At 41.0% G+C, this 25,653-nt stretch overlaps 1 protein-coding gene across 2 annotated transcripts; it reads left to right on the forward strand.

Moving 5' to 3' along the window:
• The first annotated feature begins 1,418 nt into the window (after nucleotides 1-1,418).
• LOC103457881 (mitogen-activated protein kinase-binding protein 1-like) lies at nucleotides 1,419-25,623 on the forward strand. 2 transcript variants are annotated; one of them, XM_008398340.2, is made up of 33 exons: nucleotides 1,419-1,728; nucleotides 3,229-3,320; nucleotides 5,321-5,383; nucleotides 5,489-5,546; nucleotides 6,602-6,772; nucleotides 7,547-7,684; nucleotides 7,797-7,979; nucleotides 8,815-8,975; nucleotides 9,206-9,395; nucleotides 10,104-10,229; nucleotides 10,691-10,872; nucleotides 10,949-11,040; nucleotides 11,141-11,266; nucleotides 11,728-11,798; nucleotides 12,892-13,013; nucleotides 13,102-13,177; nucleotides 13,292-13,403; nucleotides 13,506-13,569; nucleotides 15,247-15,357; nucleotides 15,483-15,631; nucleotides 15,795-15,829; nucleotides 16,602-16,787; nucleotides 16,887-17,020; nucleotides 17,121-17,263; nucleotides 18,372-18,551; nucleotides 18,906-18,972; nucleotides 20,081-20,215; nucleotides 20,373-20,536; nucleotides 20,816-21,394; nucleotides 21,490-21,577; nucleotides 22,056-22,129; nucleotides 23,433-23,518; nucleotides 24,268-25,623. In XM_008398340.2, the coding sequence occupies exons 1-33, from the start codon at nucleotides 1,627-1,629 to the stop codon at nucleotides 24,496-24,498; spliced, it is 4,491 nt and encodes a 1,496-aa protein (XP_008396562.1). In that variant the 5' UTR covers nucleotides 1,419-1,626; the 3' UTR covers nucleotides 24,499-25,623. The 2 variants fall into 2 exon arrangements, with proteins under 2 accessions (XP_008396562.1, XP_017157686.1); XM_017302197.1 differs by having other exon boundaries at nucleotides 18,375-18,551.
• Nucleotides 25,624-25,653: the final 30 nt, after the last annotated feature.

Consider the following 25,653-nt stretch of genomic DNA (forward strand, 5'->3'; position numbering starts at 1 on the left):
AGTTTCTTTGCTGTTTTTTTATGGAAGACTTTGGGTATGATTTTTTATTTTTTTTTGAAACACTGGTTGTTAACCTGACTGAGTAATAAAATATCTGATATTAAAAATGGGGAAAAAACTATGCTTACTCTTTTTAATTTTACAAACACTTGCTCAAAAATAGTCCATGTTCAGAGACACTATCTTAGAATTATATTTAGAACCCTGCTCAGTTGGCAAGTTTTTAATATTAAAAGAAATAACACTATCGTAAATAATAGGTAAACTTTTTTTTCACTCATTACATTTATGCTATAGTTCAACTAAGTAAAACGGAAAACAAAGGTGGTTGAATGCTTCAGTGAAGGTGTTTCTGTCACCTTTTGTTCTTTTTAAAATGGCGGCCATGGTTTCAGGTTTACTTTTATCAAACTGGAAAATGCGTGAGTTTAAAAACCAATCAGTGAGACAGTACTTTATGCCGAAACATTGAAACAACCTCTGAATACATCCGCCAGGAAGTTCAAGCTTTCAGGTAGACGACGAACCAAAGTATACAACGTGTCTTGAGGACAATAGAATCCATTGTTCTGGTGTGATCAACACAAAGTCTCAAAATATGTACCGAGATAAAAAAAAAAAAAAACGTGCGTAAAGCTAAGCTAAAGTTAGCTAAGGTTCAAAGTAGCTAGGTCTTTGAACCCTACACCTGGTATGTCAGGAGGAATGGGCCAAAGTTGTGGAAAAATACATTTGTAACACCATGAAGACATATCAATCAAAAGCCAAATATTAAATAAATTCAGAATTTAAATAACATTGGTCAACCTCCTCACATGAAATCTTTAATTGGATGCAAATATGCTAGCTACAAGCATTTTCTGTATGTTCAGATACTTTTATGCTCGAGTGCAGGTTATTCATAAAACCACATCCACCAGTTTAATCGTTTCACAATGAATAATGATAGCTTTTAAACTCTAATACCCTTTATGCTCCCTCGGCTTATAGAGAGTGGCACGTAGCCTTTCATTTCTGAAGGAAGTGCAAACATCGTGACCCAGAAAAGATCTTTACTAATCCTGAAAGGTGGTCCAACATGCCAAGCATTAAAACTGGCCTAAATTCCTTTGATTGCGTCCAAACATATTGAGTGGGTCATTACAATCATTGTGCAACTATACAGGGAACTAAATTACTTTAGTTCATTAAGGGCGGACTGATGTGTGAGAGATTAGAGCATCTTTTTCTGGCCAAAAACAAAAAAACATCCGCCAATCAACAGCAGAAGTGACACCCTCCCCCCCCCCCTTCCACCCTTTACTCCCCAATAACCCCGTTAAACCAACAATAGGAATCATTGACGTAATCACTGGGCCTGCAGTTTTGATTGAAACTGTGATGTGATGCCTTACGGCTCTCCATTCAAAACGCAGCGCCGAACAGAGAGGCGCGGTTCGGGCAGAAGTGAGCGCTGTAGAGCAGCTTCGGATATTTAGTGACCACACGTCCCTGCAGCAGCAGCAGCAGCAGCAGCAGCAGAGCTGTCCGACTTTGTAAAGATCTACAGATTGTTGCTGGAGGAGGATCTGTCGCTTGGTGTTGCTTTTATTACCTGCGCAAGGACTCAAGAGAGCCGCGCTCAAAATGCCCGGCGACGGCTTCACCATCACAAGTCGCATCAGGAATTTACTTCGGTCGCCGTCAATCAAGAACAAGAAGAAATGCAAGGAAAGCCTCACCAGCAAGGTGAGAAGGACTATGGGGGGGGGAAAAAAGTTGTGTAAAGTTTCAGATTTAGGACACACACATTAATTGCATAGAATAAATGTTCAAATCAAAGATATTTTCTTGTTACTGTAGTGTCAAAAAGTGTGGCCCGAGGTCCCTTCTTGATAACCCCTTAACATGTGAGGTGCAAGACAAATGATTTATAGTTTATTAATAACGTTTTATTCATTTTATTAATCTGTACATACGAGCATAAACAATCGTGTTTTTTTTGTTTCTGCTTTTTGCCTTATAAGCAAACTTTAGTGTTCCCACTCATTAAACCGAACCAAATTAAGAAAGTGTTTTATTACAGGATGAGTGACAAATGTCCTACTTGTTGTTGTTGAGATAAATAAATAAAGAAAACTTTTAAACCAGGAGAACAGCAAATGATTAACCTAAAAACACCTCCAAACTAAAAACAACAACAAATGAACAAAAAATACAAAAGTTAGGAAAATGTAAGTCTTCTTTATAGATAAGCAAACATGTTTTAATTATGCAGTGATTTGAAGATCCTTTCTCATGTAATTTTATAACATTGCTCATTTAGTTCATTATTGAACAGGGAAAAATTAGAAGTCGAAAAAGTATTTTCTTGTGTTTTGGAAATAATTTTGTTTGTGCACCCCTAGTGTACATCCAGCAGTTAGCATCTCCAAGGTACTGCTGTCAATTAAATTTTAATTTTTACTACTTTTCAAATCTGTTGCAAAGATTTCTAAAAATAAAATTTTCTGTCTCGTGCGTGAACGTGTCTAGTTCAATGAAAAAGTTAATTTATGTCAATCTTATGGCAGTCTGTTGCGTGAAAAGGTTTTAAACTGAGCCGCCACACGATGGCTGTGCAAAAAAACCCATAAACAAACATCAGGATTATGAGGTGTTTTTATGCTTTCCTGTTTGTTATGAATGCATGTGTGTTATTAGGACGTCATAAACCCGTCAAGACAGACAGCGAGTTTGGAGCCAGCCGACTCGTCCTCTACTGATAGAACGTCAACATCACACTTTTATACACGAAAGAAAAACTAAAATCACGTTTTCTCATTTAAAAAAATGAAAGTGTCATTTCAAAAAAACAAAGTGTCACAAAGGTGCTACCGTACCAAATTCAGCATTTGACTATGAGGAAAGTCTTGAGTCAGAGACGGTTCTTCACTGTTTCTAAAAGTGAAACATCAGAGAAGCTCAACGAAATTAAAAGTTGTGTAGACATCCGAAATGCTTTCTAGATTTCTGCTGACTTTGAACAGGGTCTTTGTGTTTCGCTCAGCGTTTCTGCACCTCAGTTCTGTCGCACTAACTCCCATCTGCACACGTGTTGTGACCTGCCTCTCTCCTCTTGCGTTTCATTCATTAACACAGATGCTTAGTTACATCACTGTTGGCTGGGCTCCCGTCTGCCTGTCCACCAGCTGCTCTCAGAGATCTGTAGAACAGGAAAAAAAAGGTCTCCGTTATGTGTCTCTACAGGTGACTTTGGAGAAGGTGCTGGGGATCACTGCCGCAGGAAACAGTGGCCTGACCTGCGATCCCAGATCTGGACTTGTGGCCTATCCAGCGGGGTAAAGACCCTTATCCCGACATCTGCTCTTTGTCTTATCAGCGGTGCACGCATGGCCTCTTATCATATCTGCCCCTTGCAGACGTTTAGTGTGCAAATTTCTGTGATCAAGTATCATCTGTCAACTATTTGAAGAGGAGGAGGAGGAAGAGGGCCCGGTGGGCCTCCTCAATCAGAGAAAGTTCAAATCTTATTTGTGCCATCCTCAGGGAGGCTTTTTATATCCGTCTGTGATCTACAAAAGGCTCAGATTCTGGTGAGCTGGAAGAGTTTAGCTTTAGCTGACGTAAAATTGAGCCGTTTAAGCACGGTTTCTGATAATTGCTTCACATCTGCGCTGCACAAAGTCAACCAACCTGTTAAAAAAAACGACATTTTTTTCCCCTTTAAAACAAACTACATATTATTCAACCGTGTAACTTTTTGTCAGTTTGAGAAGTCTACGTGTGTCCAGATATTTGTACATGACCCACAGTGTCTGTCAAATTAAGCACAAATTTCCTAAATTGAGCCCCAATCTGGCATTCCACCTGCTGTCCCAGTTTAAAGCCGTACAAGCTGCGGTACCAGCAATGCAGTTTCCTGGCACGCATCTCAAGAACTTGCTGTTCTGCAACAGGAGGAGCGCTAATCTGCGAGCTGCCAATGGGCAAAGTGCAGAGAGAGGAAGTGCTTCTCACAGGAGGCATTGTTTCTGTCTGAGCAATTTGAATATGCAAGAGAGCATTTATGAGAGTATGAAAATTACAGATAGATTAGGCTACATTGTTTAGCTACATAGCGTGGTTTCAGTTCAATAGGCTTGATTTTACATAGCCTTAAAAAAAAATCAATATACATGACTGATCTCAGAGGGAAATTTATTAGGAGGTTCTTATTTGCTTAGTAATATAAAATTTTTGTTAGCTATTATATTAGCCGGCTCTCCCAAGAACTAGAAAGGTAACATTGCTCTACAGTGTGAAAGGTGAACTATGCTACGTATTGTTGTCTACAGATAGCTGAGCAGCATTTTTATGTTGATAAAATAAACCAAAACATGGCTGTTTGTGATTAATGTAGGTGGGGTAACAAAGACCTCTTGTCCTTTCATTCCCACTTTCAAGTCTGAAGCTTCTTTGAAGCTATGTAGCCTAGCATAACGTTAAAAAGCTCAAATGTTTCAACATAAGTTGTGATTTAGGACACTTTGTCTGACTTTGCTTAAAACTAGAAAACTCCAACACCGCTTCACAGCTTTGAGACACAGTAATTACATGAATTTAGTGACAATAGTTAATTTTACTGTCTGAACAGACAGTAATTAGCTAACGGTTATAGCTAATTACAGGAGATTTTTATGCCGAACAACTAGTGGGAAAGTATCAAGTATCTACATTTTCTAAATCAATATTCAGCATTCACGTAGCAAGTCCTTTCTAATTTTATAATTGACCATTGGTTATATTTGTGTCTATACGGTTTTAATGGTAGCTAGAATGGGAAGCTACGTTGTCAATATGACTCTCTTTAAACCATTTATTCACCTGGATTTCTTACTTTGTCTTGAATTCAAGTTTTAATATAAGTAAATCTTCAGATATAAAACTGTCCTAACTTGAGAGAGATCTTGTTTTAGTTTGCGGAAAGTGTTTTATCCAGATTTTCATGTAACTCAGTTTATTTTACTTTGTTTTAAGTGTGTTTCAGGTTCTCTTTCACGTAACATTTAGTTCTGTTAGGTAAAGCCAAACGGGTTTAACTATGTCAGCAAATTATGCAAAACAAGCGTGTGTGTTTGAATAGTACACACATAATATTAAACTTCTAATAAATATACTTCTTTAAAACCATTTTTTTTACTAAATGGTCAATCTGTAATGCTTTATAGTTTCACTTGACTTCATTTCAGTGAGAAATATTAGACTTTCTATATCTTTTATTTGTCCTTTTACTTGTGATGGAAAAGAAAATGTTGATGCCTCTGCTCGTTTTCCTTGTGTCGCTCCTTTCTTTCTGAAGGTGCGTCGTCGTCTTGCTGAACCCCAAAAAGGACAGACAGCACCACATTATCAACACTTCCAGGTGAGCTGTACAGAAATTTGACCCGCATTCACAAAGGAGCAAAATAAACTTTAGACATCTCCCAGAATATTGAATGAAACTAAATTCTCTGCCTCACTTTCACAGGAAAACTATCACAGCTCTCTCATTTTCCCCCGATGGAAAGCACCTGGTGACGGGAGAGGTCAGTTTCCTCCTCGTCGATATTTTATAATGAGCACGATTCATTTTGCAGTAGAAATGTGACTGCTTTTTTAGCTTAACTCAAACAGACTTCAGTTCTGCTCAGAGTTGGTGGTTTGCATGCTTTATCCCCTGCCAGACACAGGCTCGTTGCTGAATACAAATTCACGGATGTCGACCCATCTGTCTCCGCGGGCTGGTACGAAGTGAGCTAAAGCCTCCCCACTTTTAAGGCGTCCAGGTTGCTGTTGCTGTTGTTGTTGCGTCTCGGTCCCACATGTCCCGTCACTGAAGCGTCTTCAGTCCTCTGTGTCGGCGCTACAACGTGGGCCTCGGCTCAACTCGCCACCTTAATCCCCCCCTGCCTACCAAAGCCGATTACCGACTTCGCCGTGCAAGTGGCTGGACACGCAGTGGTTGCTATGACTACGGGAATCAAAGTTCAAATGACCAAAACGTGCCAACTGTTGGCACCTTTTTTAAACATTTTGGTACCGTTTTAATCTGGAACACCTGAAGGCCGCTTTGCTTTGCTTTGCTTCGCTTTGAGGAATTCAATCTGAGAATCTGTTTGATTTTAGGTCAAAGCCGCACAGAAGCATCACAGCTTTATTATGGGATTTGATTCAAGCATTTAAAAAAAAAAAGACCCTGAGTAAATTATCTGATGTCTGTGACAGGCGCTCATTCATCAAACAGAACTTCATTTGCATACAAGGAACAGCTGCCAGCAGATGGGCTATCTGTCTCGTTTTTTCCTTGTTTTCTGTCTCTTTCAGCTCAGATTTACTGGTTGTCTCAATTCCCATTGATTGCAGCCTTAATAAAAAAAAAAGGACAACACAAATAGTCTGCTGACCTTTTGATCCCTTGGAGGCAAAGTAACTATTCTCAGTCAGAGGACAGGGAGGATTAGCTCTTAGCGAGACAGGATAGACAGATGAGCACTGGGGTTAAGCTAGTGAAGTCAACTTGATTTCCACAGTGGAGATACCGTATAAAATGTTATATTAACGACCACATACTGTTGTTTTTTCTTCCTTATTTTTTCATCAGAGCGGTCACCTACCAGCAATCAGACTGTGGGACGTCGCCGAGCGCAGGCAGGTGGCCGAGCTGCAGAAGCACAAATACGGCGTCTCGTGTGTGGCCTTTTCTCCCAACAACAAATACATAGTCAGTGTGGGAAACCAGCATGACATGATGGTCAACGTCTGGGCCTGGAAGGTCTGTGTCGTTTGCGGTAATCCTGCTTTCGTGCAAACGTTTTCCGTGTCGGTCTAAAACGGTTTTATCGGAGTAATTGTGGGTTAGATTTCTTAATTTACCCAAATTTAATGAAAAGGACCAGGAGGGGTCATGTTCATGTTGCAACATCAAGCTGAAAAAGAAACCTGCAGCTATAGGGGAATAATAATAATAAAAAAAAAAAACATACTACAAAATTTCAACTGCATGTTTCACACGTAAACAGACATTTAAGCTGGCAGCAAGCTGACTCAGCTTTGATTCAGTGACAGCGCCGAGTCTTTCCTGGTACGAGGCAAACAGCATGCCACGTCTTGACTTGACATTTGCTCACTCTGATGTGCCAAAGCTCTTGAAATCTGTTAGATTTTGAGGAAAACCAGATTGTTGTCACACGCAGAACCCCGCAGATGTTAAAACCCCGTTTCTCTAACACTTAAATTTGCTTCTGAAGAAGCACAATTTAAAAATTTTTTTGGTTTGATTCGGAGGTAGCGGGACTTTGAAACAATCTGTCTGAAACCGACCCATTTCCTCCTACTTCCAGTCTTTGTGCCAAAAGGCCAAGTGCTTGCTGACTGCCTTATTGTTTGACACAAACACTGAGCGGGGGCCGATCTCCCATGAATTGCTAAACAAGCACGGCGGCGTCAAGTTCGACCTTTCAACCGACTGCCAAATTTGACATAAAAAAAACTTGGGTTTTACAGTCAATATGTGCTTTAAAGTCGTGTCTGGGCTCTTGTCTTGCAGAAAGACGTCGTTGTCGCGGCGAACAAAGTGTCCAGCAAGGTGACAGGCGTGTCTTTCTCTGAGGACAGCTCTTACTTTGTGACTGTGGGCAACAGACACGTCAAGTTCTGGTATTTGGACAACTGTAAGGCCAACAAGGTACGGAAGGGTGTTTTTGGTTTGTTACACTTTTTTAAGAAACCGGATTCTCATACTACATCTAAAGAGAAAGTGAGCCTGATCTAGCATTACCCCTCTCTGTCGCGTACAGACCACAACCCCCATGCCCCTGCTGGGCCGCTCGGGACTCCTGGGAGAGCTGAGGAACAACTTCTTCTCTGACGTGGCCTGTGGCCGAGGCTCCAAGTCCGACTCCACCTTCTGCATCACCTCCTCCGGTCTGCTGTGTGAGTTTAACAGCAGCAGGATGCTGGACAAGTGGGTGGACCTGCGGGTGAGTGACACCAGCGCAGGCTCGTTTTGGCCCAGTAGGTCCAAACACAGAGAATATCAGTGGTACTCTGTTAATCTGTTTGGCTAAATACGACATACTGGAGATTTTTTTTTTTTTTTAAATAATGGCAGATGCATAATTTTTTATTGATATCTGTGACGTCTTTTTCTTCCAGTGGCGGTAAACCGCATTTGCCCGTCACAGATCAATTTCTTCTGGTTTTTCTTTCTTGTTACACATGCTTAGTTTGATTAAAGTCTTTGATGGATCATTTTACTTGTTTTCTGCCCTCTGGTGGAAGATCTAAGTACATCAATTTCAGTCAACAGCCAAAAATGGCAGTGCACATTTGAAGAAGCAATTATTATGGAATGCCAAATCCCACTTTTTTTTTTTACCACCAGTAAATATATATTTTCCATAACAGTTTAGACTTATAGAGTAATATGATGTACAGAAGGACGTAGTTTTATGTTTTACTGCTTAAAATGATGATTGGAATTTGTAATGCTGTTGGATTTCAAATGACTAATTTGTTTTTTAAAAGTGGTGGAAGTGATAAATGCTATGCAAGTTAACCATGATGTGTTTTTATAGAAGGAACAAAAAAGAGTGATTTTTAAAATATATTTTTATACATACATATATTTTTTTTTAAAATTTGGGGGTTTTTTTGTGTGTGGAGCAGACTATACAGGTTTAAGCAGAGACAGTTGCCAGCTTCAGGATTTGCAACTCTGGATCTCCAATAGCTTGTTCACATTGGTGCTCATTTTTTCAGCAGCAGTGCTCCGACCGCACACAAAGCTGAGTATTGAGTTTGTCTCCCTCTCAGACCGGCGCGGCTCAGTCCCTGTCTCTGTCCGAAGACGCCATCTTCTGCGGCTGTGCCGACGGAACGGTGCGGGCTTTCAGACCCGCCGACCTGCACTTTGTCTGCACGCTGCCGCGGCCCCATCCCCTCGGCGCTGATGTCTCGGCCGTCACCGAGGCCAGGTGAGGACCGGATCAGGAGCGGTGCTGCGCTCTCTTGGCAGCGATCCACTGCAGGGCCGAAATCGAAGGATCTATTTATAGAGCTTCCTGTCTCGAGTGGCATCTGTCGGCTGTCCCGACGCGCTCCCAAACGCCTCCTGTTTGTGTTGGAGAAGTCTAAGCTGAAATCTAGTCTATTGCTTCTAATTTTCAGTCTTTTTTTTCCCTTCTTCCAACTTTTCTCCTTACAGCGCTCTGTTTCACACCAAAACAGAAGACAGATACCCAGACGTCATTGCGGTCACCTATGATCCCGTGAGCCGCTGGCTCAGCTGTGTGTATAGTGACCACAGTTTGTATGTGTGGGACGTTAGAGAGGTTCACCGGGTCGGGAAGGTGAACTCTGCCCTCTTCCATGCTGCGTCTGTTTGGGACCTGGAGGTAAACACATTCAGCGTTAGGCGATTGTGTAAACGGAAAAAAAAAGAAAACTCTCCTGACACAATAATGACCTCTGGATGTCCCCTTAACAATAGAAAAACAGAGTGAATTATTAGGTTATTGATGGATAACTGAAACTTTAGGAGACTTTTCACATTTTGCCATGTTTCAACCACAAAAATAAATGTTTTGTTTTTTTATCTTTAATTTTGACTAAACCTATAGTTACAGTATCATAAAGCCAATTTCAACACTTGAGAAAAAAATATAAGTAAAATGGTGAATTATGATGAATAAAACAGCTTTATTTCCCAGAGAAAATTTACAACGATCAGAAAGAAAAATAGGATAATGCAAAATAGAAAGAATTAAATAGTAAGAAATACAAAGAAATAAATAAAAATACACAAACTAAAACCATAGCATTAAATAATGATAAACTGTATCTATTATAAGCAACTTTGATCACTAAAAATAATTTGGATCTCCTGAGTTTCACGTGATCTACCTGCCTTTGCCACCATAAACAAAATTGTTGAGTCTTGTGATCGAGGCAGGCTGTTATTTTTTCCTTTTTTATACACGTTAAATGTTGCATCCATTCAGTCTGTATTGGGATTTTACGTCATAGACCAGAGAAATACAGAAATCCTTCCTGCTGTCGCAACTTCCTGCCGAATTTGAAGTAATCCCGTCATTGCTTCTCAGGTATTTCCTGACGTTCCCGGAGGTTTGGCCTCAGATTTGTCATCAGACTCGTTCTTCACTTGCTCAGCAGACGGCACCATCAGAATATGGAGGATGGGAGACTCGACGCAGAACATCCTCAGCAACGTGAGTTCGCCTTTTTACAAGTCTCTTTTTTTTCTTCTTTTTTGAGTGGGCATTTATCGTGTGGTTTATTGTTTATTTTGATAGATTTCTTATCAGGATAAGAATTACTATTTATCGGTGTCGATTAACGATGCGTAAAATCACAAATTACGTCATTCCTTTTTGTGACTGATGTTCTATAAAAGCGTACTATAAATGGGAATGTTTTTTTAAGCAATATTTGTGATGGTGGGACTATAATTGCTATGACATACAATCACAGCCACGCAGTCGCCTAAAAAAGAAGTCAGAAAAGGCTCTTATCATCACTTTTATCGTAATCGCAAAGGCACCACTAAATATCGTGATAAAACATCAAGTCTGCACCGCCCTCCACTACCTCTGACATATTGAAGCTTTGAGGTATATAACCATCCCTCTCAATGATTGATATGGCTCTGTTCTCATCGTTTTCTCTGCAGGATCTCTTGAAGATAATTTATGTAGATGGAAACGCGGGCACGCTGCTGGATCCAGAGTGTAACGCGATCACGGACAAATCGGGGGACGGGCAGACGGCAGAAACCAGAGCAGGCGTCAGAACCATCTGCGTGAGTCCAGACGGCAAACACCTGGCGTCCGGAGACCGCAGCGGGATGCTGAGGTGATTTACGGCCGGGGACCGAACTGGCAGACCTCGAGTGTTCGTCTGTCTGTAATGTGACGGCGTTGTCGTGCAGGGTTCATGACCTCGGCAGCATGGAGGAGGTTCTTAAAGTGGAAGCTCATGACGCCGAGATCCTCTGTCTGGAGTACAGTAAACCAGAAACAGGTCGGCGCGTGTTTGTGCGTGTGTGTGTGCACCTGTGACTGCAGTGGCAGTGTGTTTTAGTCCAATCTGCCATGCATTAACACGGTTCCTTTGCTCTCAGGCCTCAAGCTGCTCGCCACGGCCAGCAGGGACCGTCTGATCCACGTCTTGGATGCGGACGACGGCTACAGCCTGGTGCAGACGCTCGACGAACACTCCTCATCCATAACAGCCGTCCGCTTCGCCGGTGAGCCACTCGAGACGCCGCCGACATCTGACGGCTAATCTTCTCCTAATCCCCGCTATTATCGCCCCGCAGTCACACATGCACACACGCACACACACACACACACACATAAAAGTCCCGCTTCTGTGAGCTTATTTACATAATTAATGAAATGTACACGCATTGTCAATTTGGGATTTTATTTGTTTGCCGGAGGAAAGTCCTTCTTTTCTCTCATACTCCTAACATATGCGCATCTGTTGCTATCGTTGATTTATTATTTAATCCGTAATTTACGATGTGCTTTATGATGCGCCCCGCTTTAGATTTTTTTATTTTTTTCCCCCATTGGTTGTAAATCAGGATTAAACACTAATAAGACCTTTTTGATAAGACCTTCCACATTTATGTTTTTTTTTCCCAATCATAAAACTTTGACCATGAATAAATCATTAAGTAATGTTTTTTTGTTTGTTCTCCAGCCAATGACAACAAGGTGAGGATGATTAGCTGCGGAGCAGACAAGAGCATCTACTTCCGCACGGCGCACAAGGTAACATCATTACTTTTTATCTGACGTTTACCGTGGAACATGCAACAGGCGCTCTCGTAAATCTGATGCTGAAAGTGTTTGCTCAGCAAGCTCAGGATAATTATAATTATGCTTACACAAACACTTAGCAACAATATTTAAGAAGGGACATTTTCCCGGGAACTTTCCGTTTGTGCTGAAAACCTTCGAAAGCCCCAAAGCTCCCCAGGATAAATCAGAGAAAAGAAAAAAAATAATTGACCGAATATCGGTTTACTAATCTGCACTGATTGCTGCACAATAGGATCGTTTCTCCTATCGTGTGTTTAACAAGGATTCTCAAAGTGTCTCATAAAGTAATCGTTGTCCCTGCAAAAAGAAAAGCATCCTGCCACAACGCTGCCACTGTAACGAGGAGGGTTTGATCAGATGGATGCGCGGAGTTGGTTTCCTGCCTCAAATGCCGATTTGCTTTTAGGTAAAAGAAAAGAAAAACAAAAACACCTTGGCCCCGTCTGAGCAGAGATTTTCATTCCACATCTTTTTTCTGGCAAGCTGCAAAGAGGGTTTTCAATTGATTTTTCGTTTTTTTAAACAATGTGTATTGTTCTTGTCACTCCGCCATAAACGCAACACTTTTGTAATGTGCAACCAATACAACACAAAGCCTCACTAACTGTCTTTGGTCTAGGTTCTTATCTACGAATAAGATAAAAATGACTCACAAGTGACTTTTCAGCAAGATATAGGAGCTTGTTTTAAGTCAATCATTTCTTAATCTTGATCAAAGAGTACTTCTTCCGCTGACATTATTTTATTTATAACATGGGAAAACGTTTTGTTGTTAGTGGAATAAAATGCAAATGCAAACTAGTACTTTTTTCTATCGATGTTAAGAAATTATTTACTTAAAACAAACTCCTGTATCTTGCTGAAAAGTAACTTGTTTTGTCTTATTTCAAGTGTACTAAAACATTTACAATAGTAACTGGAGCAAAAATACTTTATTTATGTTAGTAGGTGATCTAGAGTTTACACAGTGCAGAGTTTTATTCAGTGTGGGGAAAGAATAACTGTGCTCCTTTCTTTCTTTTTTTCTTTTTGACTTTTGCAGACCGACAAAGGCACAGAGTTCAAGCGCTCCCACCACACTGTGAGGAAAACCACACTTTACGACATGAGCGTCGACGCCACCTGCAAGTACGCAGCTGTTGGCTGTCAGGACCGCTGCATCAGGTGCGTGCGCGAGCGTGCGGCTACTTCGCTTAAGGCTGCCGGTTGGCAGTTTGAAACATCCTGAGGCCTGCTCTTCTTCCCGATGCAGGATTTTCAACATCAGCAGCGGCAAACAGAGAAAGCTCTACAAAGGATCGCTGAGCGAAGATGGCAGTCTCCTCAGGGTGACTTTTCCTCCTTCAGTTCACACTGCAGTGGTTGTTTATATATATATATATATATATATATATATATAGACACTTCAGGAAATAAGGAACTGTTTTTATTTGCTCTAAAAGGTTCAGATCGATCCTTCGGGTCAATACGTGGCCACCAGCTGCTCCGATAAAAACATCAGCATCTTTGACTTCTGCACTGGAGAGTGTGTTGCCACAATGTTTGGACACTCGGGTAACAGAACCAGACTGAAGATGATCTTCATCAGCTTTTGTATGAAAATGAATACGGTTAGCCCAGGTACCACGGTGCTAATGACTGGCTTTTGTTTTGCAGAGATTATCACTGGGATGAAGTTCACCAGCGACTGCAAGCATTTGATTTCTGTATCAGGAGACAGGTGAGAGGATGGTCTTTACTTGAGCTCACACAGGAAAGTGACTCAGAACCTGTTGACACTTAATATTAACAGTGAGCTGATATTTCACAATGTCTCTTTACTAAAAAGGCTGTTTGTGGCTTTAGGTGCCTGACTTGCTGAGAGATATGACGCCGTTTTTGATCTACGGGAGACAAGTCAACCCTTTGTTTTGGAAGTTATGCCCCACAGATAATCTTCTTATGATTTTTCTATAATGCCCTAAAATACATCAAAAGGTTTTTCTCCATTTATGTTTTCAAAGTCATGATATCGTCATCTGCATGTAGATAATCTCGGTGTATGTAAACATTTGATCTGATAATCCAATTTACCTTAAAAGGAAAAAAGTTTTGTCTGATTCAATATCAGATTAAGAGTTTAAAAGATTTTGGATCTTTTTGTACAGTGTATATTCATTTCTGGTTTTGGTTGTATTTAAAAGTAGATAAACCACAAATTAAACTTTTTATTTTGCAGATAAACTATAAACTTAACAGATGCTATCTTTTGTTACTGCGCAAGTTGTGACATTTTCATGCGAACTTGTATACCAATTTGACATAAAACTGTCTCAGTGCTGCCCTCTTTGGGCTGAAGGGTGGCTACTGTAGTTGAATTTTCCAGTTGCTTATAAATGGAAAGCGAACGGCTTCGTTCACATACGGGTATTTGCTTGTAATGTGGCACTGCTGCTGTTGGCTCAGAACAGTTACTGAAAAGTGATTGGTTCTTTCACAAGCCTCCAAAAACACTAAAAAACGTCGCTAGATTTGTCGCTAGCAGCAGTTTTGAACCCCTCGTTAGAAGGGGTCTAAAGTGTAGCAACAAAGATGGCGACGGCGCTTTCCCTTTCGGCTCCGCCCACTTTTATGGATTTTTTTTTTTCAAAATGGCGCCGGGAGTGGGGTTGTGCTTTCACAATCGGGTTTGGTTCCACTTTAAAGTAGCGTGAATACATAATTATTGTAGTCATGCTTTACATTAGACCGTTGTTTCATATCTGAACAAAAACTAAAGCCTAGTGGGTGTTAATCCCGTAATCTAAGCAAAACAACATAAATTGGAAAACATTATTAGTGGTCTCCTAGCACATCGTTGTCTTTAGCTGATAAAATGTCTCTTAATCTTCCGTACATTATTAAAGGTGTTTGTGAGTGCCCATTAATACTATAAAAACCTGAATTGTAGTACATGGAACCAAAACAAAATTAATGTTTACACATGAAGAAGGATTTTTGTGCATCAGGCTGCCTTGCTGCTCCTCCCGACAGAACGTGATTTTCATATTTCCTATCATGTCAAAGATTTATTCTTTTGTCCACCTAAAGCACAAAAAAGAAAAAACATTCAGAGCGAGAGTGTTAGTGCAACTCGCCTTCAGTCGCTTCATGTACTTAGAAAATAAATTATTTAAATACAAATTGCAACAACCTGCCATGTGGTAGACTGATGTGCAAGATTTAATGAGAGCTTTGCTTTTGGATCATCTACTGTAAAGAATGATAAAAATACATCCAGGAGTCACGTGGAATCAATTTCCAGCTCCTCGTGCGAGAGGAAATGACTCCGGGAATGTGTTTGAAGACGGTTTCCTCGGTTGTTACAATGAGATGAAAACCTAAATATTTAATGCTTGTATGCTTTTTCTTCCCCCAGCTGTGTCTTTGTCTGGCGCCTTGCTCCAGAACTTACAATGGCCATGAAGGAGAGGCAGCACCAGCTGGGAGAACACCAGGACTCACCTAGCTGTGGGACCTCTGGAATCAGGTGCACACACACACATGCTCATTTTTAACATCTACAGCAGAGCCAGCGACTCTTTATAATGAGTTCTGTGCTTTACATGCTGACGCTCCGCCGAGCCTCATCATTATGAATCTTTTTTTCCACAGGCGGGAGGCGTACAGCGCTCCGGCTCTGGTTGGCCTGTCGTCTGACAGCGACCAAGACAACGAGGCGGAGGAGAACGAAGACACTAATGATGCGGAGGACAGCAAAAGCAGCGGCTCCTCCAACAGCTGCCACGGAGAGGAGGATACAGGTAGTTGTCTTAATGTCAGGAGAGCAGCTTTAATAATGAACGCCTTGGCTAATAAAAGGACATGAGAGAAGCTGATCAGCTCTTGTTTTGACCTGATCCATGTGGAGGTAAAAATGTCTTCATGACATGATCTTTTTTTTATTTTTTTTAAATCCAATATTAGGTTCAGATGAAGAACAGGACTGGGAGCAGAGAAAGGTAAGAAAATCAGAGGCTTTAAAGAAACTACCAGCCACGCAGTTAAAAAATACCTTAGCATTTTTGTTTGTATCTTAGCTATTAATTTGCACAAACATTAAAAAAAGAGAATGCATTCATACCAATAAAACGTTTCCACCTTTAATCAACTCGCAACTAGAAACGTCGGTGCATTTTATTTGGATTTTCTGCAACACTAACTGGAGTGCAGCTGTGCAGTAGAAGGAAAGCGACGTTGTTTTCTACGTTTTATTGTGCGTAAAAACATGTAAAGTGTTGTATATGTTTCTATTCGCCTTTTCTTCTCTCTGAAAACTCTAAATGAAATCCACTGACTTCAGAATTTCAATAGTTAAATGTATTAATATGTATTAAAAACAATTCATGTAGACCAAAGAGCTTCCTCAGCAAACTATAATAAAACAGAATAAAACAAAGAAGTAATTAGAATTTGACAATGTATGTAAAAGACAAAATTATGAACAATGATTACTTTTAAAACTATCTTACGATGAAGTATTAGGGCCTTACTAGAAAAAAAAAGAATAAAGTCTTAATATTACGAGATTAAAGTTACAATATTATGACTCTATTCCCGTAATTTTATATTTTTAATCTTCTTAGCATGGCTCCAAACACTCTACACGACATTTACAGGACTCTGCTGTCTGTGAGGTGCAGACACGTACAGACTTTAAAGTGCATTTTGACAACATGACGGTGTGTAAAGCAGCTGCTGTGAAGCCTCGTTTGTTTCCTGGTTCCTCTCCAGCACGGAGCGGTCAGCCAGGTCCTTCCAGACCCCACCAAGCGTCCGCGGAGACGTTGGTCCCGTCGCATCGGTTCGCTGGAGCTGATGGTGAAATCCATGCTGGACCTGAGGCAACTTGAGACCTTTGGTCAAAAGAAGAACCTCAACTTCCCCACACAGAGCATCTCCAGCCTCCATGACCCCGAGGTGAGCAGATTGGGTTTTTAATTGTTCTCTTTTGTTTTGGTAGTTGTAGGAATTTGGATGCATTTTTTATTTTAAGAAAAGAACAACTTTAATTTTCAGGAGCAGCAAGTGGAAGAGAGATCCAGGAGGCGTCTGGCTTGGTTGCCCTCGGCAACGTCCAACTGTGCCGCGCCGACGGATGGACCGGTGTTCTTCCCCGAGGAAAACGAAGACGACACGAGTCCAGTGGATGGGTAACTCATCAACTCCTCCACACTGTCTCACTCAAGGGAACGCCATTTTCTCTTTTTTTTTTTTTTTTTTAGAAGTTTGACCGTTTCTCTCGCCCTGCAGCGATGATTACGTGGTGACGGAGCGGCCCTGCAGCCCGCAGAGCCAGAGGATGCACGCAGAGAGCCAGGACAGCCGCAGCCCAGACAGCGCCTGCTCGCTGGGCTACGACAGCAGGGAGTCCAGCCCCGATCGCGTCCCGGATGGTAAGAAACTGCAGAGGAGGTTCAGCAGTTTCCCACATCGCAAACACAAACTACAGAGCAGAGTAGAAATGTTCTGTATTGTCCCACAATGGGAACATTTCTGTGCAACAGCAGCTAAGTCTCAGGCAATCACAGCAAATTGACTGACGCGAAGATAGAATATAGACTACATATAAAGACAGAAATAAGAGTAAAAATACTGTCCATTAAGGGCAAAATTTCAGCATAAATATACTGTGTAGTTATAAAGAAAAGAGTATACTTCAGTCTAAATGAATGTGCAGCTGAGTTGGTTAATTAAAAAAAATGAACAAAATGTTTAAAATGAACAAAATGTCCCAATTTTTAGCTGAAAAGTTAGTTAAAAACTTCAGTTAGTTTGACTATTTGAGCCATTAAAAGACCAATTAGTGACAATAAAAGACAAACAGCGTTGCTTGGTCATACACCAGCAGGGAGGTAAACACACTCCTTGACGGTTATTCAGTGTATTTTACCGAGGTTCGATGTGATAAATGAGCGTTGTTAGGAAGTGGAAGGACGCCGTAACTCTCGAGGAAAAGTGGCGAGAGGACGGCCGTAAATCACGTCCGTGGTTTGGCAAAAGTTATGCGGGGAGCGCAGTAAAAATCCGGTTGTTCCTGTCCGACGTTTATTTTTGCTTAGATTTGCTTTGCGTTTTTGTTGTTTTGTTTGTTGAAGCAGTTTTGTGATTTGTATCTTGGCAGGTGCCAGATAAATAAAAATCACTTACTTACTTTTTGGCCTACACGCAAAACCTCTTTTCAAAAAGAACAATCCACATTTCAAAGTGAAACCTGGTGATGGCAGCATCATGCTGTGGGGTTGGTTTTCTTTACTCTTACAGGAAGAGTTGAGAAAGAGTTTATAACTCTGCTTTTGTGTGTTGTTCAATTTTACACCATTCAAATGAAACGCATCAAAATTTCTTTATCTAACGTGACACAATATGGAAAGGTTATAAAAATATAAAAGCCGTATTTTACCCAAATACCGAAGGCAATGCGTGCAGCAAAGTTAGTTTTTTCCCCGTCGTCTCCTTTGTGCTTCACTCTGAGTCCGTTCCTGGTTTTGCTCTCATTTCCAGCAGACGTGGAATCTCTGAGTCGGTGCAGCTCTGACGAGGAGGAAGAGCGGGCTGCGAGGAAGACGGCGTTGGTAAGGAGCATGGACAAAGCTCTGAGGGCGGTAAACGACTCCCAAGAGCCCGGTGAAGAGGACTTCCTGCGGCAGAACTTTGAGGCGCTGGCTGAAAGCTGCAGCTCAGGTGGGACTGAACAGACGCTGCCGAATTAGCCACAGCTCGGCCGATTCCCCTTTAACTCTCATTTATCAGAAGAAGGTGGATTCAAAGATTTCTGTTTTTGTTCTTTGTTCCCCCGTAAGAAAAGTAATCTAGATATAAACCGCAGCGTTCTTCTTTTCACACCTCAAACACTTCCAGATATCAAACAGAAAATCCCGATTCAGGCTCGGCCTTGGGGCTTTTGTGCCTCAGAATGCCTCCGTGTTGCTTTCAATGACCCCACAGTCGAGCTCAGACAGACATTATTGATTCCTCTCCTGGTCTCACTTCCACTTTCTGTTTCTGTTTTTTTTTTTCTTTTACTCCTTTCTGCAGCCGAGCAGAGCAAAGTCCCGGGGCTCAGCATGTCTTCACACTTCCTGGCCAAAGGACATAATAACAGGTAGTGCTGACCACCTCGGGTCGGCGCCGACCCTCGACTATAATTATAAAACCCCTGTGGACGCCAACAGGCTGCTCTGTTAAACCATCTGCGTTCCCTCCTCATCCAGCTAGCTGTCAGTTTGATGTTTGTCTTTACATGGAAGCGAAGAATGAACGACAACAAAAAAACTGGTTTAGTAGTTTAATATAGAAACGGAAAGAGTGCTTTTTGAATAAGAGAAGCAGAGTGTTGCGTATTGTTACAGTAAAAGTACAAACTTTTATGGTTTTTTTTATTATTTTCTCTGACAGACTACACATAAAAGTGAAAATTTGTGAAGTGGAACAAATATGTGTTTCCATTTTTCTTTTTTTAAATATATTTTTTATAAATAAGGAAAAAATCTATTCAGACAGAATTGAATTTACCCTCAGCATGATGCTGCCACCACAGTGCTTCATTCTGGGGATTATGTTTGTTCAGAGCGATATGCAATGTTAGTCCTTTTTTTGTCAGAGAATATTTTACATGTTCATATGTTTCAATAAATATTCAAAAAAAAAGGTGATATTTTATAACCTAACCCCATTTAAAGCGTCAGTTTGCTCAGTTTTTATTATGTTTCATCCTTAATATTCTCTATTATTTGTAAAAAAAACAAAAAACATTAAAATTTTACTTCCATTTTGCAATATTACACTACTTTGTGTAAAAAAGACAAAAAAACAAACAAATTAAATACACCGCAGTTTGCAGTTGCAACATGACAAATATCGGAACGTATCAAATCATCCGTAGCAGATCCGACTTTAATGGAGCTCCTTCTGCTGTCCCATAATCAGTCACAATGCAGGAAGTCGTTTTAATTTGGGGGTGACTTAAAACTGTTTGCCATGAATAAAAGGATAGCAGCTGTTCAAGGGACAACTTTTTTTTTTTTCTTAACCTGGTACTTGTTGCTGCCTTGGGCGACTGCCATTATACTCTATGTCAGAAACTGCAAGAGAAGCTCTAAATTTCAGTAACTAACACGCAATGACCTTAATATTACTTCATATATAGTCAGCTTTGCTACCAAAATGTGCACAAGGAAAATAAATGTTTGCCTCCACCGCCCGCTGTGTAGACCAGTAGCTCCACTGGCCAGAATGACTGAGTCGGGAGAAGGACAGAAATCCGCCAAGCCTCCGGTGTCAAAGGTTCGGCCCATGATGGACGAGAGGAGAAAGACAGAGGACAGGACCGCTGTCAGAACTGAGAGGTAACGAGAAAACCCAGACTTTTTTTTGTTCCTCATAGAAATCCTTCAAACTGTGACAGAAAGATTTAAATTTTTTTCTCAGTCATTTAAAACTATAGAATCAAACGTGCTTGTTTTGAAATGCTTTACTCAAAGCTGCTGTTTGTCATCTCTGCAGCGCTCCAGAGAGAAGTTCTCCCCCTAAGCTCCGGCCGCTGAAAAAGAAGACGTCCTGGTCCCCTGAGTGGAGGAAGTCCAACCCGACATCGACGACCTCCTCCATGCTGGACATACCGGCTGCTTTCCAGAAGTCCTGCTCTGCACAGAACTTATCTTCAGACTGTATGTTTTTCTTATTTGATCCCGTTCCTTAAATTTCTTTGCATTGACACTTGCTGTTTCCTCCAGGTTGCATTTTTTTTTGGTATGGATTTCTTCATCTTTAAACTGAATTTGTAACTTTGTTTGAAAAGGAGGTGGGCAGAAGTCTAAACCTATTATTGAGAAAAAAATCAGCTAAATGAATCAACATACAAATTTTAAATCATCTCCACCAGCATGTAAAATAAAAAAAAATTTCCTAGAAGAATTCATTTTATCTTTCCATTCCTCCTTTTCTAGCATCTCACTTCCCGGTGCCCCCTAGTGTCCAAAGGGAGCAGCAGACGAGACCTCAGCAACTGCTTTGGACGACCTCCACCTCCAAGCCTTCCTTTTACTTCTCGTCCCCGTCCTCCGGGTCACCACACACCTCGCCGTCCCCCCCGCCATGCGAGAGTCCCAAACTAAAGCCCCGCCACTCCTACATGAACCCCACAGCCAGCTCCAACGCCAAACGCAGCCGCTCCACCTCTCCGAGGGACTGTGTCCAGCCTGGCCAGTCGCCGCCTCGCTCCCCGGGCTTCCCCGAAGACAGGAGGTCACCCGGCGAGCCGGAGGTGGAGCCAAGCCTCTGTTTCCCATCCTCCGTCTCGTCTGAGTTGTCCATATCATCCAGAAGTTCTCCTCTGGGTCATCAGGCAGCCGGTCGGCTGACCCAGAACGCCGCGGCCTCGCGCATCCCGCTCCCGAAGCAGCCTCTGAGCTCGCGGCGCAGCCTGTGCCTGGACGCCGAGCCGACCCCAGGCTGCTCCGCGTCCAAGCTCAGGGCTTCTGCTTCCACCGTGGATGTTCGCTGTGATGTTCCAGATAAAACACAAGGTTAGACAAGAAGAGAGGCACACAACGTGGAAACTACACAAACACACAGCTGAGGGGTTGAATGTGTAATATGTTTGCATCTCTCCTGGTTTCAGCGCGATGCAGACAACTCTCCTTATGTCTGGATTCTTCGTTACCAAGTTCGCTGCCAGTGAGGCAGAAAAGAGACGCGCTTCCTGAGAGGTAAAGTTAAACTGGATTTTAAAGAAGCATAAGAATTTACGCCTCTTTTGCTTTTACATGTTTTGTCACATTACAACAGCAAACTTCCACGTTTCTTACTTGGATTTCGTACGAGGCAAATATAACACAAAGTAGACTAGAACATAATTGTGACATTCAAGACAAAAATATTCATGGTTTCAAAAGTCCAAGAAGTGTTGAGTGCTTTTGGTTTGAACAGGATTGCTGCAGGGTTGATGTGTTCAGGGTGATGAACACATCAAGCCAATGATTCAAAATGTTGAAAACTATGTATCATTTCACAGTTGTGCCCTACTTTCTGAAGGTCTGTCACATAAAATCCCAATAAAAAGAGGTCTGTGGCTGTAAAGTGACACCATGTGAGAAAATCTCCCTTTTTGTTTTTCGGTATGCTAATTCCCACGTAAGATCAGCGTCCCGTCTGTAAGTAACATGCATTTTTAACGTTTGTTCCCAGTGTTGAGGGAGGTCAGGTGGCTAAAGAGCGCCCTCTGGTGTTGGGAGAAGACCGCACATCGAGCCCACAGCCAGGTTTGCTCTCAGATTTCAGATTTTCATCATCACTGCAGTCTGTTTGTGCCCAGTCTGTTTTGTCCTTTATTTCTCACTGATGACTCTGATGATTGAACACGGACCTCGTTTATGTCAGAATCTGCACGCAGGAGACATTTCATGCCTCCTCTTTGTTTAGAGAGAAATACATTTGTGTTTAGTTTCAGATTTTAAGTGCCACTAATAGTGCTGCATATTACTGTAAAAAATATTTTAAGTGTGGATACGAGCACAAAAAAGTGCATGTTCTCCCCTCATGTTTTTCATATTTTAATCAGCAACTTGAATTTCAGGATGATGGCCATTTTCCAAGATGGCCACCATTTTTGAGCCTTTCGAATCAAAAATGGTGGATGGGAAACATCGTGAAAATGTTTCCCATTTTCACGGCATGGATGAACTTTATGTCACGTCATGTTTTCGACTTGGGTGATCCTGTTCATACAACTTTAAAGTAATAAGTATTCAATTCAGACGTCAAAACTGAAACTGAGGACTGGTAGAGTTTCACACCAGTCGTCCTAGTGGTTAGCGTTAGCTTTCGCTACATTTTTTCTGCTAATTGTTTTGCAGTTTAGTAAAAGCGGACCTAAGATTCTTGTTTAGCAAATTAATGGTTAGTGAACCTAACATGATAATATGTGGCTAATAAATGCTGCCGATTTTAGTGTGAACATATGTTCTCCATTACAAGCATGGCATCCATTTTGAAAAATGTCCACCAGAAAAATATATATATATGATTTCTATGGTTCAAAAATATGTATGATGTGAAATCAAACACATTAATCAAATTTGCGATTTTAGTGCAAAAAAGTACTTTTGAAAAATCAAAAGATTATCAGTAAATATTACCTTTATGGGTCCAAATATGAATGATTTCATCACAAAAACATTCATCTGTGATACACTGGCAACATTAGAAAAAGAAATTTCCCTTGACAATAATGGCGGCCATCTTGAAAAATGGCTGCCATCTTGAATTTTTCAGCAGGTAACATCCAAGCCACGTTACGTTCTTCCATCCACACGTGAACCATCTTGCTGAAACATTGAATTATCTGCTGCACTATCAGTGATAACTGTGTCCTTCTGGAGGATATTGGGTGAAAAATCAATTGTTCTCACCCTTTCCACCGTTCACACAGCCACTTCCCTCTTCATTGCACTGCAGCCTCTCTGTTCTGTTTTCTCTGCTTTGCTCAGCGGCAGAGCGTGCCTCGGTGCTTGTGCGCTCGCTCTGACGAACTTGAAAGTCATTCTCTCCATCTCCTCGCTGCAGATCACTCCATCACCTTAGAGACATGCAGGCAATCCGTCACCGATCTTCGACGGAGTCTGAGGGAAGCCGTCGTTTTGTACACTGCGGTGAGTAAGACGGTCGAAGGGACCGGGCAAAGAAACCAAACACTCGAAAAATTGAAAACGCGAGTGAAAACCTGAGAGATGGCTTGTTTTCTTGAAGAGACAAAGTCGAATTTATCTGATCTTTTCTACCCGAGTTTTATTTGCATCTTTGAATGAAAGAAGCTGATGTGCTCACTTCCTGTATTGAACACACTACAGGAAAGCTGCTTTTGAAAACAACTCACTTGAGGTTTTCAAGCTGCCTAATTTCATTGTCTCGAATCAGATTTTTGCAAACACATCTCAGCTGATTTCTATACATTTAAAAATATGACTGTCAGCTTTATTATCCCTTTCCCTAGAGGTTTCACTTGGAGCTTGCCTGCAACTTTAACACTTGTAGAGATGTACTTTGTTTTTTAAAAATTACTTTTTTTATTTGCAGATTTCCGCCTATATCTTGATTTTTATGTCATTTTTTCCTCATTTAGACTGTTTATAAAATTGTGCTTTGAGGGGTCTCTGTTTTCTGAATCTTAGACATTTTCACAAACCATTTTCACACTCAAAAGACGCTTTAATTTTTCTGCCACATTGCTGCAAGATTTAATAAGTTGAAGTGTTCCAGCACACTGAGTTTTTATTTAAGATGTTTTTCATCTGAATTTGTGAACACACTCTTGGTGTTCTATAATCTAAAAAACAAAAAAACAGAAGATATAAAAAATATTCCACCCGATTGACAGGTTTAATGTGTTTTCCTGACACAGTTACTGAAAAGCAACCAGCCGCAGCGCTCAGACCACCAGGAGATGAGGGGCCTCCTGTCCGAGGCCCTGTTCAGGGTCAAGGCCGAGCTGGACTCGCTGCCCCTCGGCTCCTCGGGGCCCCAGGCGGCCCCCGTGTCAAACAACGACGGAGACAAGGCCCTGGCTCTGCTGGAGCAGTACGCCGAGCTGCTGCTGAAATCTGTGGAGAGGAGGCTGGACACCAAGACCTGAGTGGACGGCATCGGCGTTTTCAGTAGCCGCGCAGAGACGTGACGAGACCGATGCGTGCAGGAGCAACAGAACGTGAACAGCACCTTTTTCTATTTGCACATTTGCACAAAAAAAATTTAAACAATTCACGCCAACAGTGGGGAGCTGGTCGTGTTTAGAGCTGGTAGAACGACGGCTGAATATTAAGCACTGAAATAGTATTTAGTTTTAGTTTTCTTCCGTAAAGTGCCTTGCTTTTTATTCAACCCTAATTTGTCTTTTGTATGTGTTGACTTAATGGCAGATGGTTTGATTTTTACCCAGGATAAATATGAAACATTTAAATCTTTAAAGCGTCGTGGAGTACGCCATATTTGAAAAAGGTTTTTAGGATGAACTGAAAGAAAATTAGTTTATCGGGATGTCACTGTTATTTACAGTACTGTAAATGTTTCTGCTTTTTTTTTTTTTCAGGAAAAAAAACTTAGTTTTATTATTGACTGGGAATTAATTCATGAAAAATTAGTAATGATTTCTGACTCATTTGGCAGAAATCCCTCTAGAGCAAATGAATTATACGTCAATTTTATATCTTTTGTGCCAATACAATCTTTAATATTACTGAAATATGTGTAGTGTTTAATGTCTACTTTTATTCGTCAAAATCCTGGTTATACTTTTGTTTAGATTTATTGTTTTTAATGCCCTGAGATTTTGTATTTTTCTGAAAGAGTTTGTTCCCTTTAAAATAAACTGAAAACTGAACGATTTCCTGCTCAAACCTTTATTTAAGATTCACTTTACCGAAACATCGTAGTTAGTGACTTTTTATTTAATAAATAAAATAATGTTAACAATTAAGACAAACTCTTCAAACTGAAAAATGAAGATGAAATAAAAGGTTAAATCCATTACAGAGGCTGTAATTTGCGCTTATTTTAGCTTTGTGTAACATAAATGTACATAATCGTCATGAAAGCATTATAAAAAAAAAAATCAAAATATTTTGCTAAGTAAACATTGCATGGACATGCACATTTTGATGCTTTCCTCTTGCTTTTTGCAACAAATATTCAGAAAACAACACTCTTTTTTTTTTACAGTTATTCTGTGACATCATTTCAACTTTCATTTACATTTTCTATGGTTAGCTGGATTTTATTTTAGCTAGTTTGT

The sequence above is a fragment of the Poecilia reticulata genome, linkage group LG21 (genome assembly GCF_000633615.1).
Source record: "Poecilia reticulata strain Guanapo linkage group LG21, Guppy_female_1.0+MT, whole genome shotgun sequence".
NCBI lineage: Eukaryota > Metazoa > Chordata > Actinopteri > Cyprinodontiformes > Poeciliidae > Poecilia > Poecilia reticulata.

What these genes read in the sequence shown, in the direction of transcription:
- LOC103457881 (XM_008398340.2), top strand. Translation starts at nt 1,627, where the DNA reads ATGCCCGGCGACGGCTTCACCATCACAAGTCGCATCAGGAATTTACTT. An exon ending in ACAAGTGGGTGGACCTGCGG is followed by an intron (nt 7,980 to 8,814) that starts GTGAGTGACACC and finishes TCTCCCTCTCAG; the next exon opens with ACCGGCGCGGCTCAGTCCCT. An exon ending in ACCGCTGTCAGAACTGAGAG is followed by an intron (nt 20,216 to 20,372) that starts GTAACGAGAAAA and finishes TCATCTCTGCAG; the next exon opens with CGCTCCAGAGAGAAGTTCTC.